The following is a 23587-nucleotide window of genomic DNA, read 5'->3' as shown; positions in this document are numbered from 1 at the left end:
GAAAGCTCAGACGGGGAAAACAGCAGGACAGTTAGATATTGGAAAAGACACATCATTTGCGAGGCAGAACTTCATCAGCCTGAGCTGGCATCGTCCCTAGGAAGAGATCAGGAGCTGACAGTTTTGCGAGCTCTGCAAATACTGTACAACTTAAGAGTTATACTGACATGCCCACCTCTGCCCCTCATTTGGGTACACAATCATTGTTTTTTTGTGTGTGACACAGACTAGAATTTACAACAGCCGTTTTTAACCTTTATCAAGAGTGGAAATAACTTTGTGGTTGAAGAACCCCTATTCAGCGGTCTTGCACTTCAAACACAGGGTTGACAAAAGTCAGACAGCAACTGTCAATATTTGTTGTGTTGCCCAAGTTTGGACCACATTTGTCTTCAATTAGTAAAAAGGTATGAACCGTTTCATTTGAATCAGCAAAATATATAGACCAATAGATTTAATAATAACAGTTAGGTTTTAACTCAAGCCACCCAACTTTTTTTTTTAAACTCGAAGAGGAATTTTATAGAGCCTCACAGAGAGACGGAGAGAGAGAGAGCGCGAGAGAGAGAGAGAGAGAGAAAGCGAAAGGGAGAGAGAGAGAGAGATTCGCTTACCCAGGTGGTCATGTGCAAATAGTCTCCTGTACTTTGGAGTTTAGAGTCAAGTTTGTCCATTCCTTTTTGGTCTTTTCTGTTTGGTGGGATATCAATGAGAATAACTACCTAGAGCAACAAGATGACAAGGATGTGTTTATTTGTCATAACTGCGGTATTCATGGTGGAAAACGAGTTCACTTCTGGAGGTAGGCTTCACACATTTAACAAAAAAACAGACATCGACAAACAGTATCCTATGCTTTTCACAAGTGCTTCTTTATCAGTCTTTATGATAGTATAGAAATACCGTACGAATGTGATGTTTGATTCACATATTATTCACGTAACATCCATTATGTCTGCTTCACATAAACCCAAACCAGTGCTTGACTTTGATTTCAGTAAACTGGCCTCACTTCTTCCCTGATAACTCATGCCCGTAGTGGGCACAGGGGCATGTTCCCCCTCGGCTTTGTCCTGTTTAAAAATATATATCTATTATCATTTTAATGCATTTTTTTGTGGTTGTTTCTCTGTAATACCTAGCCATCTAGCAATTTTATGAAGTTGTTTTAGCTAGCCCAGATAGGTTCTCAATCACCCATCCTTATAACTAGCTACCAAGAAGCCATTTCAGGCTACCAAGTTAGAGTAGATTACTTGTATAACTATATTAGCTGGCATGCCTGCTGGCAAGGTTGGTAGACTTTAGAAAAGAAAAGCAATATCTAAATGGATAAGACTCACATTCCTTTCAATCTTTTACACAGAAGTTAGCAGAGATGAAGGGAATCACACACTACGTGACCTAAAGTATGTGGACACCTGCTCGTCGAACATCTCATTCCAAAATCATGGGAATTAATATGGAGTTGGTTGCCCTTTGCTGCCTTAACAGCCTCCACTCTTCTGGGAAGGCTTTCCACTAGATGTTGGAACATTGCTGCGGGGACTTGCTTCCATTCAGCCACAAGAGCATTCGTGAGGTTGGGCGCTGCTGTTGGGTGATTAGGCTTGGCTTGCAGTCGGCGTTCCAATTCATCCCAAAGGTGTTTGATGGGGTTGAGGTCAGGGCTCTGTGCAGGCCAGTCAAGTTCTTCCACGTTTTACCCCCTTTTCGTGATATCCATATGGTAGTAACAGTCTTCTCCCATCGCTGCAACTCCTGTACGGACTCCGGAAAGACGACGGTCGAGAGCCATGCTTCCTCCGAAACACGACCCCGCCAAGCCTCACTGCTTCTTGACACGCTGTTCGCTTAACCCGGAAGCCCGGAAGCCAGCTGCACCGATGTGTCGGAGTAAACGCCGTACAGCTGGCAGGCACCTGGCCGGAGTCACTAGAGCGCGATGGACAAGGACATCCCGGCTGGCCAAACCCTCCCCTAACCCGCACGATGCTGGGCCAAAAATCATTACAGCCTGGGGTCAAACCCGGGTCTGTAGTGATGCCTCTAGCACTGCGATGCAGTGCCTCACACCACTGTGCCACTCGTTAGGCCTCGACAAACCATTTCTGTATGGACCTCACTTTGTGCACAAGTGCATTGTCATGCTGAAACAGGAAAATGCCTTCCCCAAACCGTTAGCACAAGTTGGAAGCATAGAATCGTATATAATTTCATTGTATGCTGTAGAGTTAAGATTTCCCTTCACTGGAATTAAGGGGCCTAGCCCAAACCATGATAAGCAGCCCCAGACCATTATTCCCCCTCCACCAAACTTTACAGTTGGCACTATACATTCGGACAGGTAGCATTCTCCTGGCATCTGCCAAGCCCAGATTCATCCGTCGGACTGCCAGATGGTGAAGTGTGATTCATCACTCCAGAGAATGCGTTTCCACTACTCCAGAGTCCAATGGTGGCGAGCTTTACACCAGTCCAGCCGACGCTTGACATTGCGCATGGTAATCTTAGGCTTGTGTGCGGCTGCTCAGCCATAGAAACCCATTTCATGAATCTCCCGTCAAACAGTTATTGTGCTGACGTTGCTTGCAGAGGCAGTTTGGAACTCGGTAATGAGTGTTGCAACTGAGGACAGACACATTTTTACGTGCTACGCGCTTCAGCACTCTGCGGCCCCATTCTGTGAGCTTGTGTGGCATACCACTTTGCGGCTGAGCCGTTGTTGCTCCTAGACGTTTCCACTTCACAATAACAGCACTTACAGTTTGACCAGGGAAGCTCTAGCAGGGCATACATTGGACGAACTGATTTGTTGGAAAGGTGGCATCCTATGATAGTTCCACATTGAAAGTCACTGAGCTCTTCAGTAAGGCCATTCTACTGCCAATGTTTGTCTATGGAGATTGCATGGCTGTGTGCTCGATTGTTATGTCCACATACGTTTGTATATATAGTGTATTTAGTTTCTTTAAAAAATAACCACCAGTCGGGAGGATACAGATTGCTCAAGAGGTATGCTTAGACATGCAGAAAAATAAGCATATATTTTTTAATAGAATTAAGCATAATGATTATGACTCTGGATTGCAGGAAAAAGCTGTTTAAAGTGTTTGAAAAATGCAAAATTCTTCAACTTCCTGACGGGGCCCTAGCCCCCCTCCAGACTCTCCCCTAGTCATCCTAACATACTTTGTTCCCCCTCCGATTTTTGGTGTGCATGACACCCCTGCTCCTTCCAGTTCAGTTGTCAGTCAGTCAAATGCATTGGCACATTGTATAAACTTCAGGGTACAGATACAGGATGAGAGCATAAGGGCGAGGATGAGAAGAGTCAGAGGAAGGGACGTTTTCTATATGTCAATGATGATATTTTCTTCTTCATGGGAAACGACATATGCTTTGCCAACCTGAACCTATAAGGGGAATTCATTTCAACGCAATTGTTCATTTAGTGACCCCCCCCCCCCCATCTCTGTCCTCGTTTCCTCCCCAGCCTCAGTCTTTCTGTCCAGGCAGTCTGCAGACACCCTCCTGAGGAGGCAGAAGCGCTACAACACGGGGGCCTTCGAGGAGATGAAGAAGGACAACCTGGAGAGGGAGTGTATCGAGGAGCGCTGCAATCTGGAGGAGGCGAGGGAAGTGTTTGAGAACGAGGAGAAAACAGTAGGTAGCATCCCCTACAACCGCACATGAAGTCCATCTGCCCATTAGGCTCTGCCATGTCAAGTGATGGACAGCATCAATAATGGTGTTTCTTTTTCTTTTGCTTTAGATGCAATTCTGGGCGAATTACCTTGGTAAGCATTAAGGCTAAAAATAAAAAAGAAATCGATATTCTGTAGAGATAGTAGAGTTGTACAATGAGCTGATTGGTATAATCTATCTCATCTACCTGTAGTCAAGTCTTTGTCTATGTGCCCCTACAGACGGGGACCAGTGTGAGTCCAACCCATGCCAGAATGGGGGGAAGTGTAAAGATGCCATGAGTGCTTACGTATGCTGGTGTCTACCTCAATTCAATGGGAAAAACTGTGAGATCGGTGAGTAACCTGTAATCTGTTTAAAATCAAATCAAACGCAGTAACGTCAACTATCTTGTCATCCACTTGGCATTCGATTGGATTTGCAGATATTCCTGCTTTAACTTGAACATTGCATATGTTTACCTTATAGTAGCTTACATGTTAACCTCGTTAATCCCCCCCCCCCCCCCCCCCCATTGTTCAAAATCAACTTGTCTCCTAATCCTCTGTTCTCATGGATTCTCCCTACTCAGAGATGGCTAAGCAGTGTGACATTAACAACGGTGGCTGCTCCCACTTCTGTGTGCTGAACGCCCAGCATGCAGTGTGCGACTGTGCCACAGGGTATAGACTGGCTCCGGACAAGACCACCTGCGAACCAGAAGGTACTGATTGATCCTGCATATAAGTCCGCGCACCATGTTCTCTTTGCGTTGATTTAAATCATCTATCATCTATTTTTCAACCGGTCTCATCTATGTTTATTTTGGCCAGGACCATTCCCCTGTGGTCATCTTGGCAAGGCTATAAGCGCAACGCTGTCCTCTCGGTCGATCATCACAGCCGTAAATGTTGATCAGACTCGGCAGTCCGACGACAACGCCCTCAACATCACTGAGACACCGGAGGCCTCTGTGAACAACACCTTGGATTCTCTTGCGGTCAATGCCACCACCACAACCCCCCACCGCGTCAGCAGCACCAGTAGCAGCCACTCTTCCTCAGTGCTGGGGGACTTGCCCTCCTGGGCCTTCTTCCCAACACTGCCCACCATCCAGGAAGAGACATCCAGCGACCAGCGCATCGTTGGGGGAAACACAGTGAAACCTGGGGAGATCCCCTGGCAGGTAGGCCAGTTGTGTGAGTGTGTGAGTGTAACTAAGCCCCTCCAGTCAATGTGTTTAGACTGCGGTTGTCTGTGCTAACCTCTGGGACACTGCCAGGTGTCCCTGATGAGCAAGCTGACCGGGCAGAACTTCTGTGGTGGCACCCTCCTCAGTGAGATGTGGGTCATCACCGCTGCCCACTGCCTGAACGAGGGCAAGATTGGAACCTTCTTCATCAGAGTGGGTGAGTCAAACCAAGTAGGAGTGACTGCCTATTTGGTATTTGTGCTTCATTCGTTCAAAATAATGTTCATCTGATCACAATGCCTCTCGCCAGGGGAGCACAACATGCAGGTCAAGGAGGGGACGGAGCATGACCACGCTGTGGCTGAGCATCACATGCACCCGAGATACGACGCCAAGATAAGTCAGTACAACCACGACATAGCCCTGCTCAAGCTCCGCACGCCCGCACGCCTCTCTGACTACAGTCTCCCCATCTGTCTGGGGCCCAAGGACTTCACTGAGACGCTGCTGAGGGAGGCCTCTATCTCGGTGGTCAGCGGCTGGGGCAGGATGCGCTTCCAGGGCCCTGAGTCCTCCATACTGCAGAAGGTAGAGGTGCCCTACGTGGACAGGACCGAGTGCAAGGGCAGCAGCGCAGAACGGGTGTCCCGCTTCATGTTTTGTGCCGGTTACCGCAGCGAGCAGAAGGATTCATGCCAGGGGGACAGTGGCGGTCCCCATGTCACCCAGTACCGGGACACTTGGTTTCTGACAGGCATCGTGAGCTGGGGGGAGGAGTGCGCCAAGGAAGGGAAGTATGGCATCTACACACGTGTGTCACGTTACTTCCCGTGGATCTCCAATGTCACTGGGCTGAGAAGCATTGGTTCCAACTCTGAGCCTGATGTCTGAGAGGTCCAAGACCCCCCCCCCCCCCCCCCTGCCCTTACGTTACTTAACGTTTTGGATGATTACCATTGTGTAATGTTTAACTGGGCTGATTTACTCTTTGTTGATGAATTAAAAGGGATCCGGGAAATGATGTCTCTTTGAATGTCTTCTGTAAGTTATTCAAAATAGTCAGGCAGATTCAGAAACATTAGGGACTGACCCAGAGGCCTACGCCTTGTACAGTAGTATCAGTCAACATTTACAAAATGCACATCCACACCCATAAAGGTAAAAAAAATACAATAAATAAAGTTAAGACATAGTAAAGAAACATTTATGAAAATGGATAAGAGTTTCTGCTAAATTACCAGAATGTAAAGAAAGACTCTCCCATCAGATCCGCTTGTGCTTGTATTTGGTAAAATAATTTCCATCCATATCATATATGAAATTCTCTGTAGATTCGCATGAATCCCCAACGTCCGTCTATGTGGAGAATTTACATAGAAGCTGCAACATCCAATCATCACACTCACTCAGCAGCAGAAGTAGCGGCAGCGGCACTGCGGGACCCTCCTCTCACGTCAAATGGTCAGACGACTGACACACCACCCCCTACTGGCACAAAACTGCAGTAAACATAAAAAGAAGCATTCGGCAATGTTCAACTTGGAACTGACCACTTGCAACACCCTGTCGACATTCATGCAGAATAGTGAGCATAGAAATACAACGCTTGGCACAGTTTGCTTGCTGTTAGCTTTCACACTGAAATGTCAGCTATTTACCATAGTAATTGGGGATAATGAGAGTGGTACAAAATGAGGCTGTTCTAACAAATAAAGCAGACAGGGAAACTGTACAATAGCATGTTTTGGCACATAACCTGGCATTGACGATATGTTGAAATCTGTTATGGTCTATCATGAACCATGATAGTAACACACAAATGTCAAAAAAAAAAAAAAAAGAGAGAGATTGGATTCACTTTCACTGTAACAGAAGTAAAACAGTCCTTTTCTAAGTAAATGTATTTATAAAGTGGGCTAGAAACAGTTCATGCATTTCATCCAGGAAAATGAAGACATGGAGATCCTATCTCCCGGGGTGACAGTTCTTTAAGGTGATGTTGTGATGCTGCCCAGGGGGTCGGAAAGTAGACTCAGTCCACTGCCTTGTGCTCGAGGTTGTTTGCTTGACGTGGGTAGGGGCGTTACCCACGGCAACACATGCACCCTCTGGAGGAAATGTAAAAAGACGTCCTTGTGGTTTTATCGTCATGGTATTAATATGGTGGTGATTATTATACATTTCTGGAGATGGACGGTTAAAAGAAGGCAAAGTCGACCCTTCAGATCCTCTGGTTTGATTGATGACTGATCGGTTTCTGGCAGCATGTTCAAGGCCCCTGGAGTCTCCAGGAAAGACGATGGGAAGGATGTCAGGACGACAGTTGTGGGGTCAGAGGTTGTGTCCGGACGGAGGGTGGATGGCACGTGCTTCATTCAGAGAGAGCTGAGCTTCCGGGTTTTCTGATTCCCTGAAAGAGAAACACACAGGTAGTAAGGTCGTAATGTGCAGGTATGTAGAGGAACACACAGGTAGTAAGGTCGTAATGTGCAGGTATGTAGAGAAACACACAGGTAGTAAGGTCGTAATGTGCAGGTATGTAGAGGAACACACAGGTAGTAAGGTCGTAATGTGCAGGTATGTAGAGAAACACACAGGTAGTAAGGTCGTAATGTGCAGGTATGTAGAGAAACACACAGGTAGTAAGGTCGTAATGTGCAGGTATGTAGAGGAACACACAGGTAGTAAGGTCGTAATGTGCAGGTATGTAGAGAAACACACAGGTAGTAAGGTCGTAATGTGCAGGTATGTAGAGAAACACACAGGTAGTAAGGTCGTAATGTGCAGGTATGTTTGTGGATATGAGGACATCTTATTCATCCATGCTAATAGCTACAAACACCAGAACAGTGAGCTCTACTACTGGTCCACGGGGAGCCCCTCACCTTCCATCCTGCCTGAGTGGGCACGGCCACTCTCTCCCAGAATCCTGTGCAGGTTATCAGCTGAGACCCGACCCTCATCACAACGACTGACATTCCTCACGAGCCTGACAGAGAGAGAATCAGGAGTACTGCTGTAGTAACGACAGCAAGCAACAGCAATAGCGGTAGTGATGTTAGTAACGGGGCTTCTCACCACTTCCCTACAGTGTCCTGATCCAGCAGCTGGATGACATCGCCGCACTTAATGATGAGGTCATCTGTACTGCACACACTACTTTCCACCAGGGCCCTGTACCTCCCAGGAACCTGTGAGAGGAAAGCATGTCCCCTTAATACCAGATAAACAGAAAAACAGACTGACAATAGCCTCGTATTTTACATCGTGCTCTAACTCCAATGTCCAATTACGTCCACAAACTGTTTTGCAGGAACACTTGACAATACAACGCCGGGTGACGTTTAGACCGGCTCACCAGTGGAGTAGGGTCGTCCTCCTCGTCAGAGTCTGACAGGTTGGACAAGTCAGTGGTGCTCCAGTCCTCCGGACCCTCACAGATGTCCACTGAGTGGGAGGTGCCAGGCCAACCTACGTTTTACAGAGAGAAGCTCTTGATTACAACCCTCCCTGCAAGTCAAAGGCATCTCACTTTCAAAACCTTCCCACTGATGACAAAAGCACAATTCCACTGCGAAGACATGCTGGACTTTTCAGTGTCAAAACTTCACCGACCGGCCCCAATTGGCCAGTAGACTTGGAGTCTGCTTTGCTACTAAAGACAAAATGGTTGCTGTTTTCCACGCATACTCACTGCGTCGATTGTTGTGCTGGGGCTGAGGGGAGAAGACCACGGGGTCTGTGAGGACGGGGCTGGTGCGGCCGGACGACTCGGCCTCCTCCGTGCTGAGGGACTGGTCTGGAGGCTTACTGTGAGGAAGGACATCAAAACAACCTGAGCAGCCAGTGATCTGCCTGGGACTCCACGGCATGCACACCGACATATGAGCCAGACTGTCCCGCGTCGCAAAGGAACGGGGGGGCAGAAACACAACATCCACATGGTCACAAGCTTGGCCTCAGGCACTGGCTAAGTCACACCATTCTCCAGACCAACGCCAGAGAAACAAGGTTGACATTTTGGGAGTCACTAGGCTGGAGATGAGTTGAAACCAAGCTATGATTGGAATCGACCACAAACGAATGACACGCTACGAGCGCCATTTTCAAACATTTCCAGGAAATCCCCAACGTTCTCTTTGTTCATCATGCAAATTGTGAGACACGGGGACATGAGAGAACATGAGAGGACGTGAGAGGACATGCAAAGAGCATCACCTGTCAGTAGAGGGAGGAGACAGAGGAGTCTGCTCTGAGAGTTGAATAGGGGGAATGTCTTCTGAGAGAGGGAGGGGGGGGGGGGGGGGGCAGAGGGCAGATAAAAGTGATTTTAGACCTCCAGGTAGTTTAACCAAACTACTGGCATGCAGACAGACGAATCACATCACACCACAATAGAAGACAAGGGGAATGGATAACACACCCAACATGGAAGCTGACAGACAAGTAGACGCAAAGTAGAAACCTTGGAGGAGCCTCTGCTGGTTGGTGAGAATTTTCCTGATCTCGGTGAGCCAGGTGATCTTGATCTGGAACGTCGGGGCCTGTGGAACACAGCCACGGGCATCAGTACCACGTGTGTGTCAGCGAGTCAAATCAAACCAAACTGTATTGGCCGCGTACACATCTTGCAGATGTTATCGCGGGTGCCGCGAAATGCTTGTGTTTCGACCAAACATAAAATAAAAGAATTGCGGAATGTCCGGACGAGCAATGTCAGTGTCCGGAATATCAATGTACAGGATGGTGTGTATAGACATTATGGACAGCGTAGGAATAGAAAAGGCGGGCACAGCAGTAGTTGTTTAGGGTGAGCCTGGGCTAGAATACAGTGAATACATATGAAGTAAGAAGCCCAGACCAAGCCCACTCCATCACTTGCCAAGGCACAGACTAAACTGAGAGCACAAGATAATCAAAATCAAACGATACATAATGTGGCCCTCACCTGAACAATGTACACCTCCTCTCTGCCACTGTACCAGAGCTCAAACTTCTTCACGTCTCCTTTGACATTCTCAGTGATGCCAACAGCACTCATCTGCAGAGAAAACACAATTCACCACCGCCAGTGTGTTGACTGTACCTTTAATCAAAGCGAACGCGTGTCCATATGAGAAGAACAGAAGTGCCGGACGTGCCCCCCCCCCCCCCCCCCCCCCCCCCGGGCCTTACCCTCAGGCAGTGCTTGAAGCTGTAGAAGGGGGTGCGGTCGTGGGCCTCCCCATGCTCCTCACGGCGCTTGCAGAAGAGCAGAGCGTGCTCATGCAGGAAGAGGTGCCTCTGCATGGGTTTGAAACGGGCCTTCATCCTCGTCGGGCCCCTCTTATGGCTGATCCACACGCTGAATGAGCCCTGCATTAGCACCCGGCCCAGGTCACTCAGCTCCCCCTGGGGACACAGCCAGACACAACACAACCCAGCATGTTGGGATGTGGTAAGACATAATCATTACAAAATTCACGGAGAGAAAAACAAGATGCACATCTGTCCCTTTCTCATTCATTATCACTTAGTCACTCATACATTCTCTCAGTCACACGCTTTACCTCATAACCTGTGATGGCGATCTGGTGCATGGAGTCGTTGACAGACTTGAGGAGATCCAGCATGGACTCTAGTGCCCCCTGCAGCTCAGAGATATAATCACTGTCTGCGCTGTGCTTCAACAGCTCCTGTCGGGAAAGACAGGAGCCCGGAGGGCCCCAATGTGTTCAAATGGAATGTTAAAGCACACACACGGACCGTGTAAGTCAAGACGTCGGCTGAGCCCAAGCCCTACCTTCAGCAGCAGCTGGTACTTAGTCAGTCTCTGGACAGGCTTTAGGAGGTACGAGTCCAACCCCAGTTTGTGCTCCAGCTTCTTCTGACACTCCTGCACAGGATGGAGACGTAAAGACTGAAGAAATCGTTCAAATGTATCCAGAAGACGCAACGTTCGTCAAAACTATATCACTTTTATCAACACGTGAAAGGGGATTCAAAAGTGATGGGAAGTGCATCTCTCTTCCATGAAAAAAACAGTTTGGCAGTCCACTTAGCCAGAGTACCTGGAAGAAGAGGGAAGCAGAGCACTGTCTCCATAGCAACTCGGAGTGCGGCTTATTCTGACAGTAACGCTCGTACACCTGGAACTTTTCTTTCTGAAACGGACAGAGAAAACGTCAAAACCAAGCCAACTGACTGTAGAGGGTTTACAGGGGGCTCTGCCTGATGACCCCATACCACATGAAGTCAGAGAGGGGTGATCAGAAGCTTGCTCACCCGTCGTAGAAAGCATGCTCCAACCCTCTCGGGAGTCTCCAGGCACCCCTCCAAGTCCTGGAGGAAGGTCCTGTAGAGAGGAGGGGCGGATGAGGCATGACTTCAATCAATACTCTCCTCACTGTAAAAACAGAGCTTTTGCTTATCAGTGCCTCAGTGCGTGTGAAAGAGCGAGTGTTTGTGCACTTCCTTGCCTGCTATGGAATTTGTAGATCTCTGGCATATTCCCGAAGAGGACCTCCTTCTTGCTGCGCAGGGCAGAGGGCAGTAGGTTGGAGAGGGCGGGGTTATCCATCTCTGCCCTGTAACCCTACAGAAATGAAGACTTGTTTTTTTTTAAATATTGTACCCTTTGGGATGGTTTGTGTGTCTGTGCAACTGTTAAATGAAACACCTTACCAGCAAGACAGAGAGCAGCTCCTCTACATAGATCCTCTCTGTCTCAATAAGCTCTTTGATTATGTGTCTGAAGACACAAAGCACAGTCAGCAAGATGCACAGAGAGAGAGAGCGAGAGAGAGAGAGAGAGAGAGACAGAGAGGCACCAGTAAGGGAAATTCCTTTATTAAATTAAATGCAATTACATTTTCTAGGCAGATAACAGACAAAGACAGATAAACAGTTGATGAAACCAAGCTGGAATCAGACAGTGCATGCAGACTGATGATGAGTGGGGTTCTGTTTCACCGTTTCAGCTGGTCTGGGCTCTCCTCTCCCTCCTGGCCGTAGGAGAGAGAGTTGCGGTTCTCCTCATAGTCATGCATCACCTCTATCTGGAGGGGGAGAGAGAGAGGGCAAGAATGAATTTAGTCAACATGACAAGCTGAAACCGTGATAAGCCACCCTGTAGGACAAAGATGATGTGGAGGCCAGATAAATAAAAAAAAATGCTATCCCACACTGGAGAAAATGCAAATCGTGTTGACATGAAATGTAATGTAGGGACATTCTATAGCCCTATTGGGACGGGGGAGGTTGGGATGGTCGGGTAATGTGATTATCCGCACGAGCACAAAACACCACATCCGTCATTTTATTCTTCTGCCATATCAGTCATTTTTACTTGGCGGGAAGGTTATTATTCCAGACTCCCCAGGTTCTCTGCTAATACTTATCCCGTGTGAGTCGTCATCCCTGTGTTTTGAGGGATGTTACAGAGTTGAACAGGTGCTGCACGCAGTCTTAAAACAAAGCGCTACAGATGTTGGATTTGCTTTGTCATGTACCAACTTTCCCGCCTGCTGGGCACAGACTTTAACTCAACGTCTATTCCACTTCGGTTCAACGTCCTTTCATTAACAATGACGTGGATACGACGTTGATTCAGCCAGCGGGCAGTGCCTATTTCTCTTTTAAAAGATTAAGCGGATGATAATTGTGCCAATGAATTGATCAATTGGCAATTACGTCAGCTAATTGAATGACTGCATACAGTTCACGCAGGTGGGTCGAAATATATTCACACCTAGAACAGCCTCCTGTCTCCCGTCACGATGGTCCATTTTGAATGAGAAAAATGATATATTTCCCGGGGCAGTTTGGTAAAACGAATCCCATTCGAATCGTCGATTGGGGAAAAAACGGACGTGTTCCGGTTCGAAACAACCACGTAACCAAAGTCCTATATTAATGCGTGTCAGACACTTGATGAATACAGTGGATCTTAAGGAACCTTCTGATCTGTAGGTGTCACAACCCAACTCTCACCTTTCGAGGGCTTTTCCGAGCTGCCCTCTTGCCAGGTAAGAGGTCAAAAGAGAACCTTGAGTTGAGAACCGAGTTGAAATCTACACCTGCAGGCATGAAAATGCACAGAATGATTATAAAAATAAAAAAAAGACTATTACTTCAAGTATGAACACTTGATCTGAGGAAGACAGGCTGCTGAATGTCCACTATCATCCTTGAAAAACCTTTTCTCACACACCTAATAATCAGAGTACGAGAACTAACTCATATTCAGCGTCCGTTAGGCCTCGGTAAGAGTTTTGTGGTTGTGTATTTAAGGTAACGTACTGTGTTTGGGGGAGAAGAGAGGGGATTTGCACCGGGGAGAGTGCTCAGGCCGAGGGGCCACCAGCTGGATGGGCCGCACCTGAATGTCAGCCAGCTTCCTCAGACATGCCTGTCTGTTGTGGATCATTCTCTGCATGGCAGACAGCTTCTCAGTGGCCACCCCAATCTGAGACTGAGATAGAGAGAGAGAGAGAGAGAGAGAGAGATTACTGATAGAGATCGACAGGCCTATTGGATCTGCATGAGGGAGGAGAAAGGTGGAAAGTGCTGGCAACAGCAGGTTGTTGATAATAATACCCTACGCTTGTGGCAGTTGTAGTATTAGAGCACGTGTCAAGTTTGCCGTGTCGACAGGATGTTGTCGTCGCACCAAAGAGCTTTGGGATGAAATGATACAGTGATAACGGGAGGAAATGGCACGGTATGACTTGGAGCCAGGCTGGGTGGAAATGTGACTGATGCCAAAGAACACACTATGGAACAGGGATGCATACCTCTAGCTGAGGGGTCAGGATGGCCTCAAACTCCAGACTGAGGACATCAGGGCTTTGGCTCAGACACAACGGTGTCTCCTCCTGGAGTCTCTCTATATCCTGCAGCGCTCCCTGAGCTCCCTCCTTGGACTGGAACTTATCCACCAGCTGATTGGCTAAGAGGTAAGCCCCCTCGTCACACCAGCGCCGGGCCTGAAGGCGGATATAGACACACAAACACACACACACACACACACACACACATGGAAGCATGACACACTGACCATCACAGACTCTACAAGCTTTATGAGTGGATATGGGAGGATGGAGGTTACAATTGTGTGCGTGTGTGTGTGTGTGTGCGTGCGCTCGCATGCCTCTTCCAGACGCAGCAGCAGGTGGCGTATGCGGGTGAGGGTAGCCCGTTTGGCTCGAATAGCGGTGGTCAGCACGTCACAGTGGTGCCGCAGCTCGTTGCACCGCTGGACGATCAGGGCCAGAGCGTAGTGGTGACCGGTGGCCAGCTGGTGGCCTCGCAAGATAATGATCTGGGCGCGGCCCATCTCTTCCTGACAACCACCACAATCACACAACAAAAAAAACAGTCAAGGATAGCCATCATAGGTGCACCTATCTGGAGCAGTTTACGTTTCTCTGTCAGAAGTCTCAGGATGTACTCTATAAGGGTCAAGCGAGAGGTTCGTTTGTGTCGTGGGACCCTGACCTGTGCGCGGGTGTCCAGTGACTCCAGATCTTTTAATAGCTGTTCTGTCTGGGCCACAGTCCCGCCCACGGCAGCGACCTCCTTCTCCTGACCAGACAGCTGGTCCAGGATCTCCTCCATCTGAGCAACAGCAAAAAGGAAGTTTGACCTTTGGCACTAAATGTAGGAAATAGTACAGATTGACACTTTTCCCTTTTACCACTGTAAACTGGCTGTACCTCGTGAAAGCTCATCTCATATCTCATCAGCTGAAGGTACTGCTGCAGTTTCAGGTGATGCTTCTCAAAAAAGCCATCAAAAGCCATCTCCATGTCCCGTAGTTGGGCCAGAAGCCTGAAGAAAACAGATGGTACACAAGCTAAAGGTCAAACACTTTATCAAAACGATAACTCCTCCAGAACCCCATCCCATGGCAGCTACCGCAAAGACAACACGAGATAAATGAAACTAGACACACCAAGAAGAAGAAACACAATTGTCTGAACCATCTTTTTTTTAACAGTGTACTGTACCTCTGCACCGTGTCCCAGTCCTGTTTGATATCTTTGTCCTCCTGGCCATCAGCTTTAGCTGCCTTGGCGGCTTCCAGGTTGGAGAGCAAGTGACGGCCCTCCCGCATCACTGACCTGATGTCATCCTGCAATCGTTGCCATTCAGTTATTCACGGGACATCACAGCAACATGCACTACTACGGCCTTGCGACAACAACAACAAAAACTCGGAATAATTCCGAGGTTGTCATGGGAGGCGTGTCTTACTTTCAGCTGCCTGTATTTGTCAGTGTGGGATCTGAGGAGGAACTCGATGGCGTCGGCCTCATCTGGAAGCTCGGTCTCGGCGAGCTCGGTGCCGAACGACTGCAGCAACTGGGCTATCTCCTTGACAGTCACGGCAAAGCTCTCAATAGCCTACAGAGGGAGACAAATAGTAATGAACGTCTTGCCTTATACCAAAAACACCGAATTTGTCATGTACTCTGCCACACTGCACATCTAGGCTGCTTTGCGGTGAAATTGTCTACATGTTGTTGACGAAGGTCCGTGTACCAAAATACCAGGTCTGCCTATAAATCGATGTGTTGCTTCAGGTGACACCGTGGGACAGCATGTTTACCGTACGAAGGACAACCCAGTCACTATGGCAGTACTCCAGAGTTCCACCAAACTCTGAGGTCAGCTGGTTCTCATCAATGTAGCGAAGCAGGTCCGTAACCGAACTGAGCATAACCACCTGCGGAAGAACGCAGAGTAGCAGACCGAGGTGTACAGCACAAAACCACCGTGACAACCAGAATCGATCATAATCACTCCTCACCTTACAGTAATACATCTTAGAGAGAGATTGCGCGTAAACACAACCTAAGAGAGTCCTTCACAGCCCCTGATATTGTCCGACTGTTGAAACAACTACTGGGATCGCCCGAATACGGCCCCTTAACCACTTTCTGTACGGGTATTTGCTCAACATTTCAAACAAGCCTTGGTTTCGTCATTTTCCACTTCTTACCGGCATCTTGAGCATGAAGTCATCCTGGCTGAAGCGGAAGCCCAAGTCAGTGCCGGTGCCTGAGGGACTCTGCAGGAGGCTGGTGGGCCGCAGAACCAACACCAGGTGGAGATTCCCCGGGAAGGACATCTGCAGAAAGAAGACAGCAGGAGAAGAGAACAACAGTTAAGATAATTGATATCATTGATATCATTGAACCTTATTGTCTGTGTGGCATGACTGTTGTGTCAGCCTGCTCTGTTTCCTACTTGGTTATTGCCTCACTACCATTCTCAAGCGGTTTTTCTTAGTTTGCATCCTACTCAGTAAGTGTGGACGTTCACAGCGTTGACCTTCTTAGCTCATTAGATAACTCTTACATAAAGCCCTCCTCCCTATCGCACTAGACGAGTGAATAAACCTAAGTCAGCATGTTTATTTTTTTATTTTAGATCTTTTTTAATTTTTACCTCCTTTTTCTCCCCAATTTTGTGGTATCTAATTGTTAGTAGCTACTATCTTGTCTCATCGCTACAACTCCCGTACTGGCTTGGGAGAGACGAAGGTCGAAAGAAATGCAACTCCGACATCATACTGGAACACCTCCAACATCATACTGCAACACCGCCAACATCATACTGCAACACCTCCAACATCATACTGCAACGCCTCCAACATCATACTGCAACAACTCCAACATCATACTGCAAAACCTCCGACATCATACGGCAACAACTACGACATCATACTGCAACACCTCCGACATCATACTGCAACACCTCCATCATACTGCAACACCTCCATCATACTGCAACACCTCCGACATCATACTGCAACACCTCTATCATACTGCAACACCTCTGACAACATACTGCAACACCTCCAACATCATACTGCAACGCCTCCAACATCATACTGCAACACCTCCAACATCATACTGCAACACCTCCAACATTATACTGCATCTGTTTCAGTATGATATGTTGGATAAAGGAATAAAGACAGACACCTATCAACTAGACTCCGTAACAGCAGGTCCTCCGACATCATACTGCAACGCCTCCGACATCATACTGCAACGCCTCCAACATCATACTGCAACAACTCTTAACATCTTATTGCAACACCTCCAACACCATACTGCAACACCTCTGACATCATACTGCAACACCTCCATCATACTGCAACACCTCCGATATTATACTGCAACACCTCCAACATCATACTGCAACGCCTCCGACATCATACTGCAACACCTCCAACATCATACTGCAACACCTCCAACATCATACTGCAACACCTCCAACATCATTCTGCAACACCTCCATCATACTGCAACACCGCCGACATCATACTGCAACGCCTCCAACATCATACTGCAACGCCTCCAACATCATATTGCAACACCTCCGACACCATACTGCAACACCTCCGACATCATACTGCAACACCTCCATCATACTGCAACACCTCCAACATCATACTGCAACGCCTCCAACATCATACTGCAACAACTCCAACATCACACTACAACACCGCCAACATCATACTGCAACACCTTCAACATCATACTGCAACACCTCCGACATCATACTGCAACGCCCTCCGACATCATACTGCAACACCTGCAACATTATACTGCATCTGTTTCAGTAGGATATGTTGGATAAAGGAATAAAGACAGACACCTATCAACTAGACTCCGTAACAGCAACGCCCTCCAACATCATACTGCAACGCCTCTGACATCATACTGCAACGCCTCGAACATCATACTGCAATGCCTCCGACATCATACTGCAACGCCTCCGACACCATACTGCAACACCTCCGACATCATACTCCATCGTCTCCAACATCATACTGCAACACCTCCAACATCATACTGCAACACCTCCGACATCATACTGCAATGCCTCCGGCACCATACTGCAACACCTCCGACATCATACGGCAACAACTCCGACATCATACTGCAACACCTCCGACATCATACTGAAACACCTCCATCATACTGCAACACCTCCGACATCATACTGCAACACCTCCATCATACTGCAACACCTCCATCATACTGCAACACCTCTGACAACATACTACAACACCTCCAACATCATACTGCAACGCCTCCAACATCATACTGCAACACCTCCAACATCATACTGCAACACCTCCGACATCATACTGCAACACCTCCAACATTATACTGCATCTGTTTCAGTATGATATGTTGGATAAAGGAATAAAGACAGACACCTATCAACTAGACTCCGTAACAGCAGGCCCTCTGACATCATACTGCAACGCCTCTGACATCATACTGCAACGCCTCCAACATCATACTGCAACGCCTCCGACATCATACTGCAACGCCTTTGACACCATACTACAACACCTCTGACATCATACTGCAACGCCTCCGACATCATACTGCAACACCTCCAACATCATACTGCAACAACTCCAACATCATAGTGCAACACCTCCGACATCATACTGCAACGCCCTCCGACATCATACTGCAACACCTCCGACATCATACTGCAATGCCTCCAACATCATATTGCAACACCTCCAACACCATACTGCAAAACCTCCGACATCATACTGCAACACCTCCATCATACTGCAACACCTCCGATATTATACTGCAACACCTCCAACATCATACTGCAACGCCTCCAACATCATACTGCAACACCTCCAACATCATACTGCAACACCTCCAACATCATACTGCAACACCTCCAACATCATACTGCAACACCTCCAACATCATACTGCAACACCTCCAACATCATACTGCAACACCTCCATCATACTGCAACACCTCCGACATCATACTGCAACGCCTCCAACATCATACTGCAACGCCTCCAACATCATACTGCAACACCTCCAACATCATACTGCAACACCTCCAAATCATACTGCAACCCCTCCATCATACTGCAACAGCAGTGGAGGTCCTTAGATTCTTATAACATCCCTGTGACCAACTAGCTGTTGTTCTATGTCAGACTCTCTTCAGATGTGTGAGGCAAATGCACCTCAGGCTCAGCACTAAAAGTGAATAAGACTTCAGTAATGGAATTTTGCATAGACCAATTGGAGATGTACTTCCATGTACAGGCCACGGTGATCCAAGGGGCAGCTTTGAGCAGCAGCGTGAATGCAAATAGATATAAGGCAAAGTCAATCTGAATGTCTGCAGGACAGGTGATCAATGAAACACACCAGGCGACACCAAGCCTATCAGCTTTCCCTCACACTCAGTCAATCCTAGTGGAGACATGCTGAAGATTAGTTTGACCACTGCAGCACAGATCAGAAACATGCATATCAACAGTTTTTTGGCCTATTACACATCTCAAATAGACCCCTATAGCATCACATAATGCATGTATTATGAGATACAGTTTTTTGGTATAATTCAGCTCTACCAAAACTACTGTCTCCATCGTTTGCAACCACACTGCTGTGTCAGTGAAATGCCTTGCTTACAGTACATTTATATATATATATATATATAGTTCACCTTTATTTAACCCCGTAGGCCAGTTGAGAACAAGTTCTCATTTACAACTGCGACCTGGCCAAGATAAAGCAAAGCAGTGCGACACAAACAACAACACAGAGTTACACATGGAATAAACAAACGTGCAGTCAATAACACAATAGAAAAGTATATATACAGTGTGTGCAAATGAGGTAAGATTAGGGAGGTAAGGCAATAAATAGGCCATAGTGGTGAAATTATTACAATTTAGCAATTAAACACTGTGATAGTGATAGATGTGCAGAAGATGAATGTGCAAGTAGAGATGCTGGGGTGCAAAGGAGATAGAAAAAAAACTATGTGGGGATGAGGTAGTTGGGTGGACTATTTACAGATGGACTTTGTACAGGTGCAATAATTAGTCACATGCTCTGACAGTTAATGCTTAAAGTTAGTGAGGGGGTATGAGTCTCCAGCTTCAGTGATGTTTGCAATTCGTTCCAGTCATTGGCAGCAGAGAACTGTAAGGAAAGGCGGCCAAAGTAGGAATTGGCTGTGGTGCCTGTGATGCCCTGTGGTGAACTACAGAGCAAATATAGTACAATAGGCTATATCAGTTATTAGCCAACTGTATATGAATGATACAGACGGATACATCCAGACAGCTGTAGAAATGCAACTGGGCTACTGCAATAATATATTACGGTCATACAATATGCAATAACTCTCTGTCGATAAAGATAACACTGAAGATAATACCCTCCTACAACAAACACTAGGTTATATCACTCTTCAATGCCTAAAGACCTGTTTCAACTAATGTTACTGTTGTTATCCCGCAAGACTTATCATACACACCATTTTGTCATTGGCATGTCCTGTCCGACCCCCCCGCATCTCCAAACACATGTATAGACGTGCAACTATGTAAACAATTTTGGAAATTCACGCTTACTAGAACAGACAGAAACTCGAGTGTTATCTGACATTTGTATATGCCTTAAGTCGCATGCGATTTCTAGCTGATGCCGCAGTAGGGCACATCCCGGCCAAGCAGTGTTCGCCTCGCTATGCTGCAATAGACAGATCCTGATTCCTAATTTCGGGAAACATCAAATAAATTCTTATATCGTAAACACCTTACCGCGGCCCTCCGCAAACGGGGCAGTCCCCTAAAAGGATTGGCCTCCGCCATGGTTTTGGGTTGTTCTTTCTAGGGGATATCACCCTATTTTAAGGGGATATCTCGCCGCCTCACAACTTCCCTCCCTCCATCAGTACTGCGCGGGACTCTCGGCAGTAGTGAGCAGCCGCAGCATCGCATTGCAGTGGCCGGGTGGGTAGCAGGTAGTGATTACGAACGAACGGCTCTTTTTGAACGGCTGTTTTTGGTGAACGTTGGGAATCGAATTGCATCTGTGAAAAAGCCATTCATTTGGCTCCCTTATTTGCATACTGATACTGTTGCTTTTTCAGCTCCAGACATCGATTATCTGCAGACAAATTATAAAAAACATTATCTGAAGATGGTCATTCCTCAATGCCGGAACCATATAGTGAGGAGAGAGCCTCATTATGATCAACTCAAATGTTTTTCATTGCATTATATTTGTTCATATATTTGGTCTGGTAAAAATATAGTTGATCTTGCATTTCACGATCTGACCTAATGGTAGGCAACGTTTTAGGCATTAAATTAGAGATTGGCTATTTTTTATGGTTTAAGGTCACTTTGCAAGCACTACTGAACGAATAGCCGTTTGGTAGCCAAATGAACGGCTCTTTTTATGTGAAAGGAGCCAAATGATCCGGTTCACCGAAAAGACTCGGAATACCCATCACCAGTAACAGGCTGCGCTGTCTGTCTGCAACACCTTGAACGCACTTGCGTCCACTCAGAATAGGGGTGTGTCAGTGTCACTGTCACGCGCATTTCACGTCAACTGCAAAATCAAATTCATGTAAATAATATTAATTATGTCCTTTATCATTTTCTACAAAAAATGTATTTCCCTATGCCATGCTGTGTGTGAGCAATATTTTCTATAGGACTCTCTCTCTCTGTGTGTGTGTGTGTGTGTGTGTGTGTGTGTGTGTGTGTGTGTGTGTGTGTGTGTGTGTGTGTGTGTGTGTGTGTGTGTGTGAGAGAGAGAGAGAGAGAGAGAGAGAATACTGTTGTGAATAGAGTCTGGCTGTTTTAAATGTTGTTTATTATGAAATAAAATAAGCATGTTTTTTTCAGTTAAGAGCATTGAGCATGACTACAGCAGAAGAACCATATCTCCACCTTAAAACAATTATTGCCGAGAGAGAGGCAGCGAGAGAGAGAGAGATAACCAGAGAGCGAGAATGGTAAAGAGAGAGGTGGGAGAGAGGTGAGAGAGAGAGAGAGAGATAACCAGAGAGCGAGAATGGTAAAGAGAGAGGTGGGAGAGAGGTGAGAGAGAGAGAGAGAGAGAGAGAGAGAGAGAGAGAGAGAGGGAGGGAGAGAGAGAGGGAGCGAGAGAGAGAGAGAGAGAGAGAGAGAGGGAGGGAGAGAGAGAGAGAAAAAAAAGAACAAGAGGACCTATATCCAAAGCACAGCACCACCAGCCACTTCCACACCCCCACCCCAACCAATCAATACCCCCCCAAACCAACCATGTCCACACCCCATAAAGGTCCACTCAGATCAGGTCTATGCCCCCCACTCCACTCTTACCCTAGCCATATGCTCAGCAGGCTCTTCTCACAATTACTAGTCTGAGGCCAAACCACGACTAACAACATTGGACACTTGGAACCCAAAGCCTTCACTACCATCTTGGAATATCCAATTGCCTGAAGTCATCTGCCCTTGGCCTAAAGAACAGGAACCTGGACTTCACCAAAGAAATTAGAAATACAGACATTGTTATCCTACAAGAAACATGGTATGAATGACCTAAACATGACCTAAATGCCAGAACTGGACAAGAACCTGATAGCCTCAACACACAGTGGGACAAACACCTACCTGGAGAAGACAGCATTATGTCCCCCATATGACCCCCAGAGACAACTACTGCAACATAACCAACAAAAAAGGGTCACAACTCCTGCAGCTCTGTTGCACATTGGGTATGTGTACATAGTCAATGGTAGGCTTCGAGGGGACTCCTACGGCAGGTACACCTATAGCTCATTTCTTTGCAGTAGTACTGTAGACTACTTTATCACCAACCTCAACCCAGAGTCTCTCCAGAGTGTTCACAGTCAGCCCACTGACACCACTATCAGATCACAGCGAAACCACAATCTACTTAAACAGAGCAATAATCAACATCGAAGGCTTCGAAGCCAAACAAAGTGCACACTATTAAGAAATGCTATAGATGGAAGGAAGGTAGTGTAGAAACATACCAAGAAACAATTGGACAACAACAAATCCAATACCTCCTAGACAACTTCATGGACAAAATGTTTTCCTGCAACAGTGAAGGTGTAAACGTAACAGTAGGACGCTTGAACAATATATCTGACCTATCAGCTAACATATCAAATAAAAATTCTGGCAGAAAACCTAAGACAACTAACAACAATGAGAAATGGTTTGATGAAGAATATAAAAACCTAAGAAAGAAATTGAGAAACCTAATCCAACTAAAAACACAGAGAACCAGAAAACCTTAGCTTTACGTCTTCACTATGGTGAAACACTAAAACAATACAGAAATACACTAAGATAAAATAAGGCATGACAGAAAACAGCTCATTTTGATTGAAGAATCCATTATGAGGAGCATCCTGACACTGCACTTGATGATTTTATGAAATTACTTCTTTCAATTATTGATAAACATGCACCTGTTACGAAACTGACTGTTAGAACTGTCAAGGCTCCATGGAATGATGAGGAATTGAAAAACTGTATGGTTGAAAGAGATGAGGCAAAAGGAGTGGCTAATAAATCTGCCTGCACATTGCAGGCTTACTTATTGCAAATTGAGAAATCATTTGACTAAACTCAACAAAATGAAGAAAAAACTGTATTATGAAGCCAAGATCAATGATATAAATAATGATGGGAAAAAACTTCGGAGTACTTTAAATGAAATTCAACTCCATCTTTCATCGAATCAGATGGCTTATTTATCACAAAACCATTTGATGTTGCCAATTATTTTAATTATTATTTAATTGGCAAAGTGGGCAAACTTAGACAGGAAATGCCAATAACAAACAGTGAGCAATTGTATTCATGCATTGTATTCATGCATTTCCTTAA

At 46.5% G+C, this 23587-nt stretch overlaps 2 protein-coding genes across 2 annotated transcripts; one reads left to right on the top strand and one right to left on the bottom strand.

Moving 5' to 3' along the window:
- The first annotated feature begins 338 nt into the window (after positions 1 to 338).
- f9b (coagulation factor IXb) lies at positions 339 to 5897 on the top strand. The gene is made up of 8 exons (XM_036933248.2): positions 339 to 802; positions 3497 to 3666; positions 3776 to 3800; positions 3930 to 4043; positions 4280 to 4411; positions 4521 to 4873; positions 4970 to 5096; positions 5190 to 5897. Exons 1-8 carry the CDS (start codon positions 736 to 738, stop codon positions 5768 to 5770), a joined length of 1569 nt encoding a protein of 522 aa, XP_036789143.1. The 5' UTR covers positions 339 to 735; the 3' UTR covers positions 5771 to 5897.
- A 247-nt stretch (positions 5898 to 6144) lies between these two features.
- Positions 6145 to 20753, bottom strand: mcf2b (MCF.2 cell line derived transforming sequence b). Its single transcript, XM_021618840.3, has 27 exons — positions 20486 to 20753; positions 15864 to 15992; positions 15471 to 15587; positions 15116 to 15265; positions 14869 to 14993; positions 14575 to 14689; positions 14357 to 14476; positions 14010 to 14201; positions 13654 to 13845; positions 13160 to 13331; positions 12851 to 12936; positions 11831 to 11916; positions 11543 to 11609; positions 11338 to 11453; positions 11144 to 11213; positions 10930 to 11022; positions 10662 to 10754; positions 10429 to 10554; positions 10055 to 10270; positions 9828 to 9920; positions 9345 to 9423; positions 9098 to 9158; positions 8574 to 8773; positions 8238 to 8350; positions 7958 to 8070; positions 7765 to 7868; positions 6145 to 7289 (listed from the first exon to the last, which is right to left on the bottom strand). Exons 1-27 carry the CDS (start codon positions 20534 to 20536, stop codon positions 7255 to 7257), a joined length of 3114 nt encoding a protein of 1037 aa, XP_021474515.3. The 5' UTR covers positions 20537 to 20753; the 3' UTR covers positions 6145 to 7254.
- Between the last annotated feature and the right edge of the window lie 2834 nt (positions 20754 to 23587).

This window comes from Oncorhynchus mykiss, chromosome 10 (genome assembly GCF_057628025.1).
Source record: "Oncorhynchus mykiss isolate SJ-2025 chromosome 10, ASM5762802v1, whole genome shotgun sequence".
NCBI lineage: Eukaryota > Metazoa > Chordata > Actinopteri > Salmoniformes > Salmonidae > Oncorhynchus > Oncorhynchus mykiss.
The sequence above is the reverse complement of the archived record's forward strand: the minus strand, read 5'-3'. Positions and strand labels throughout refer to the sequence as shown.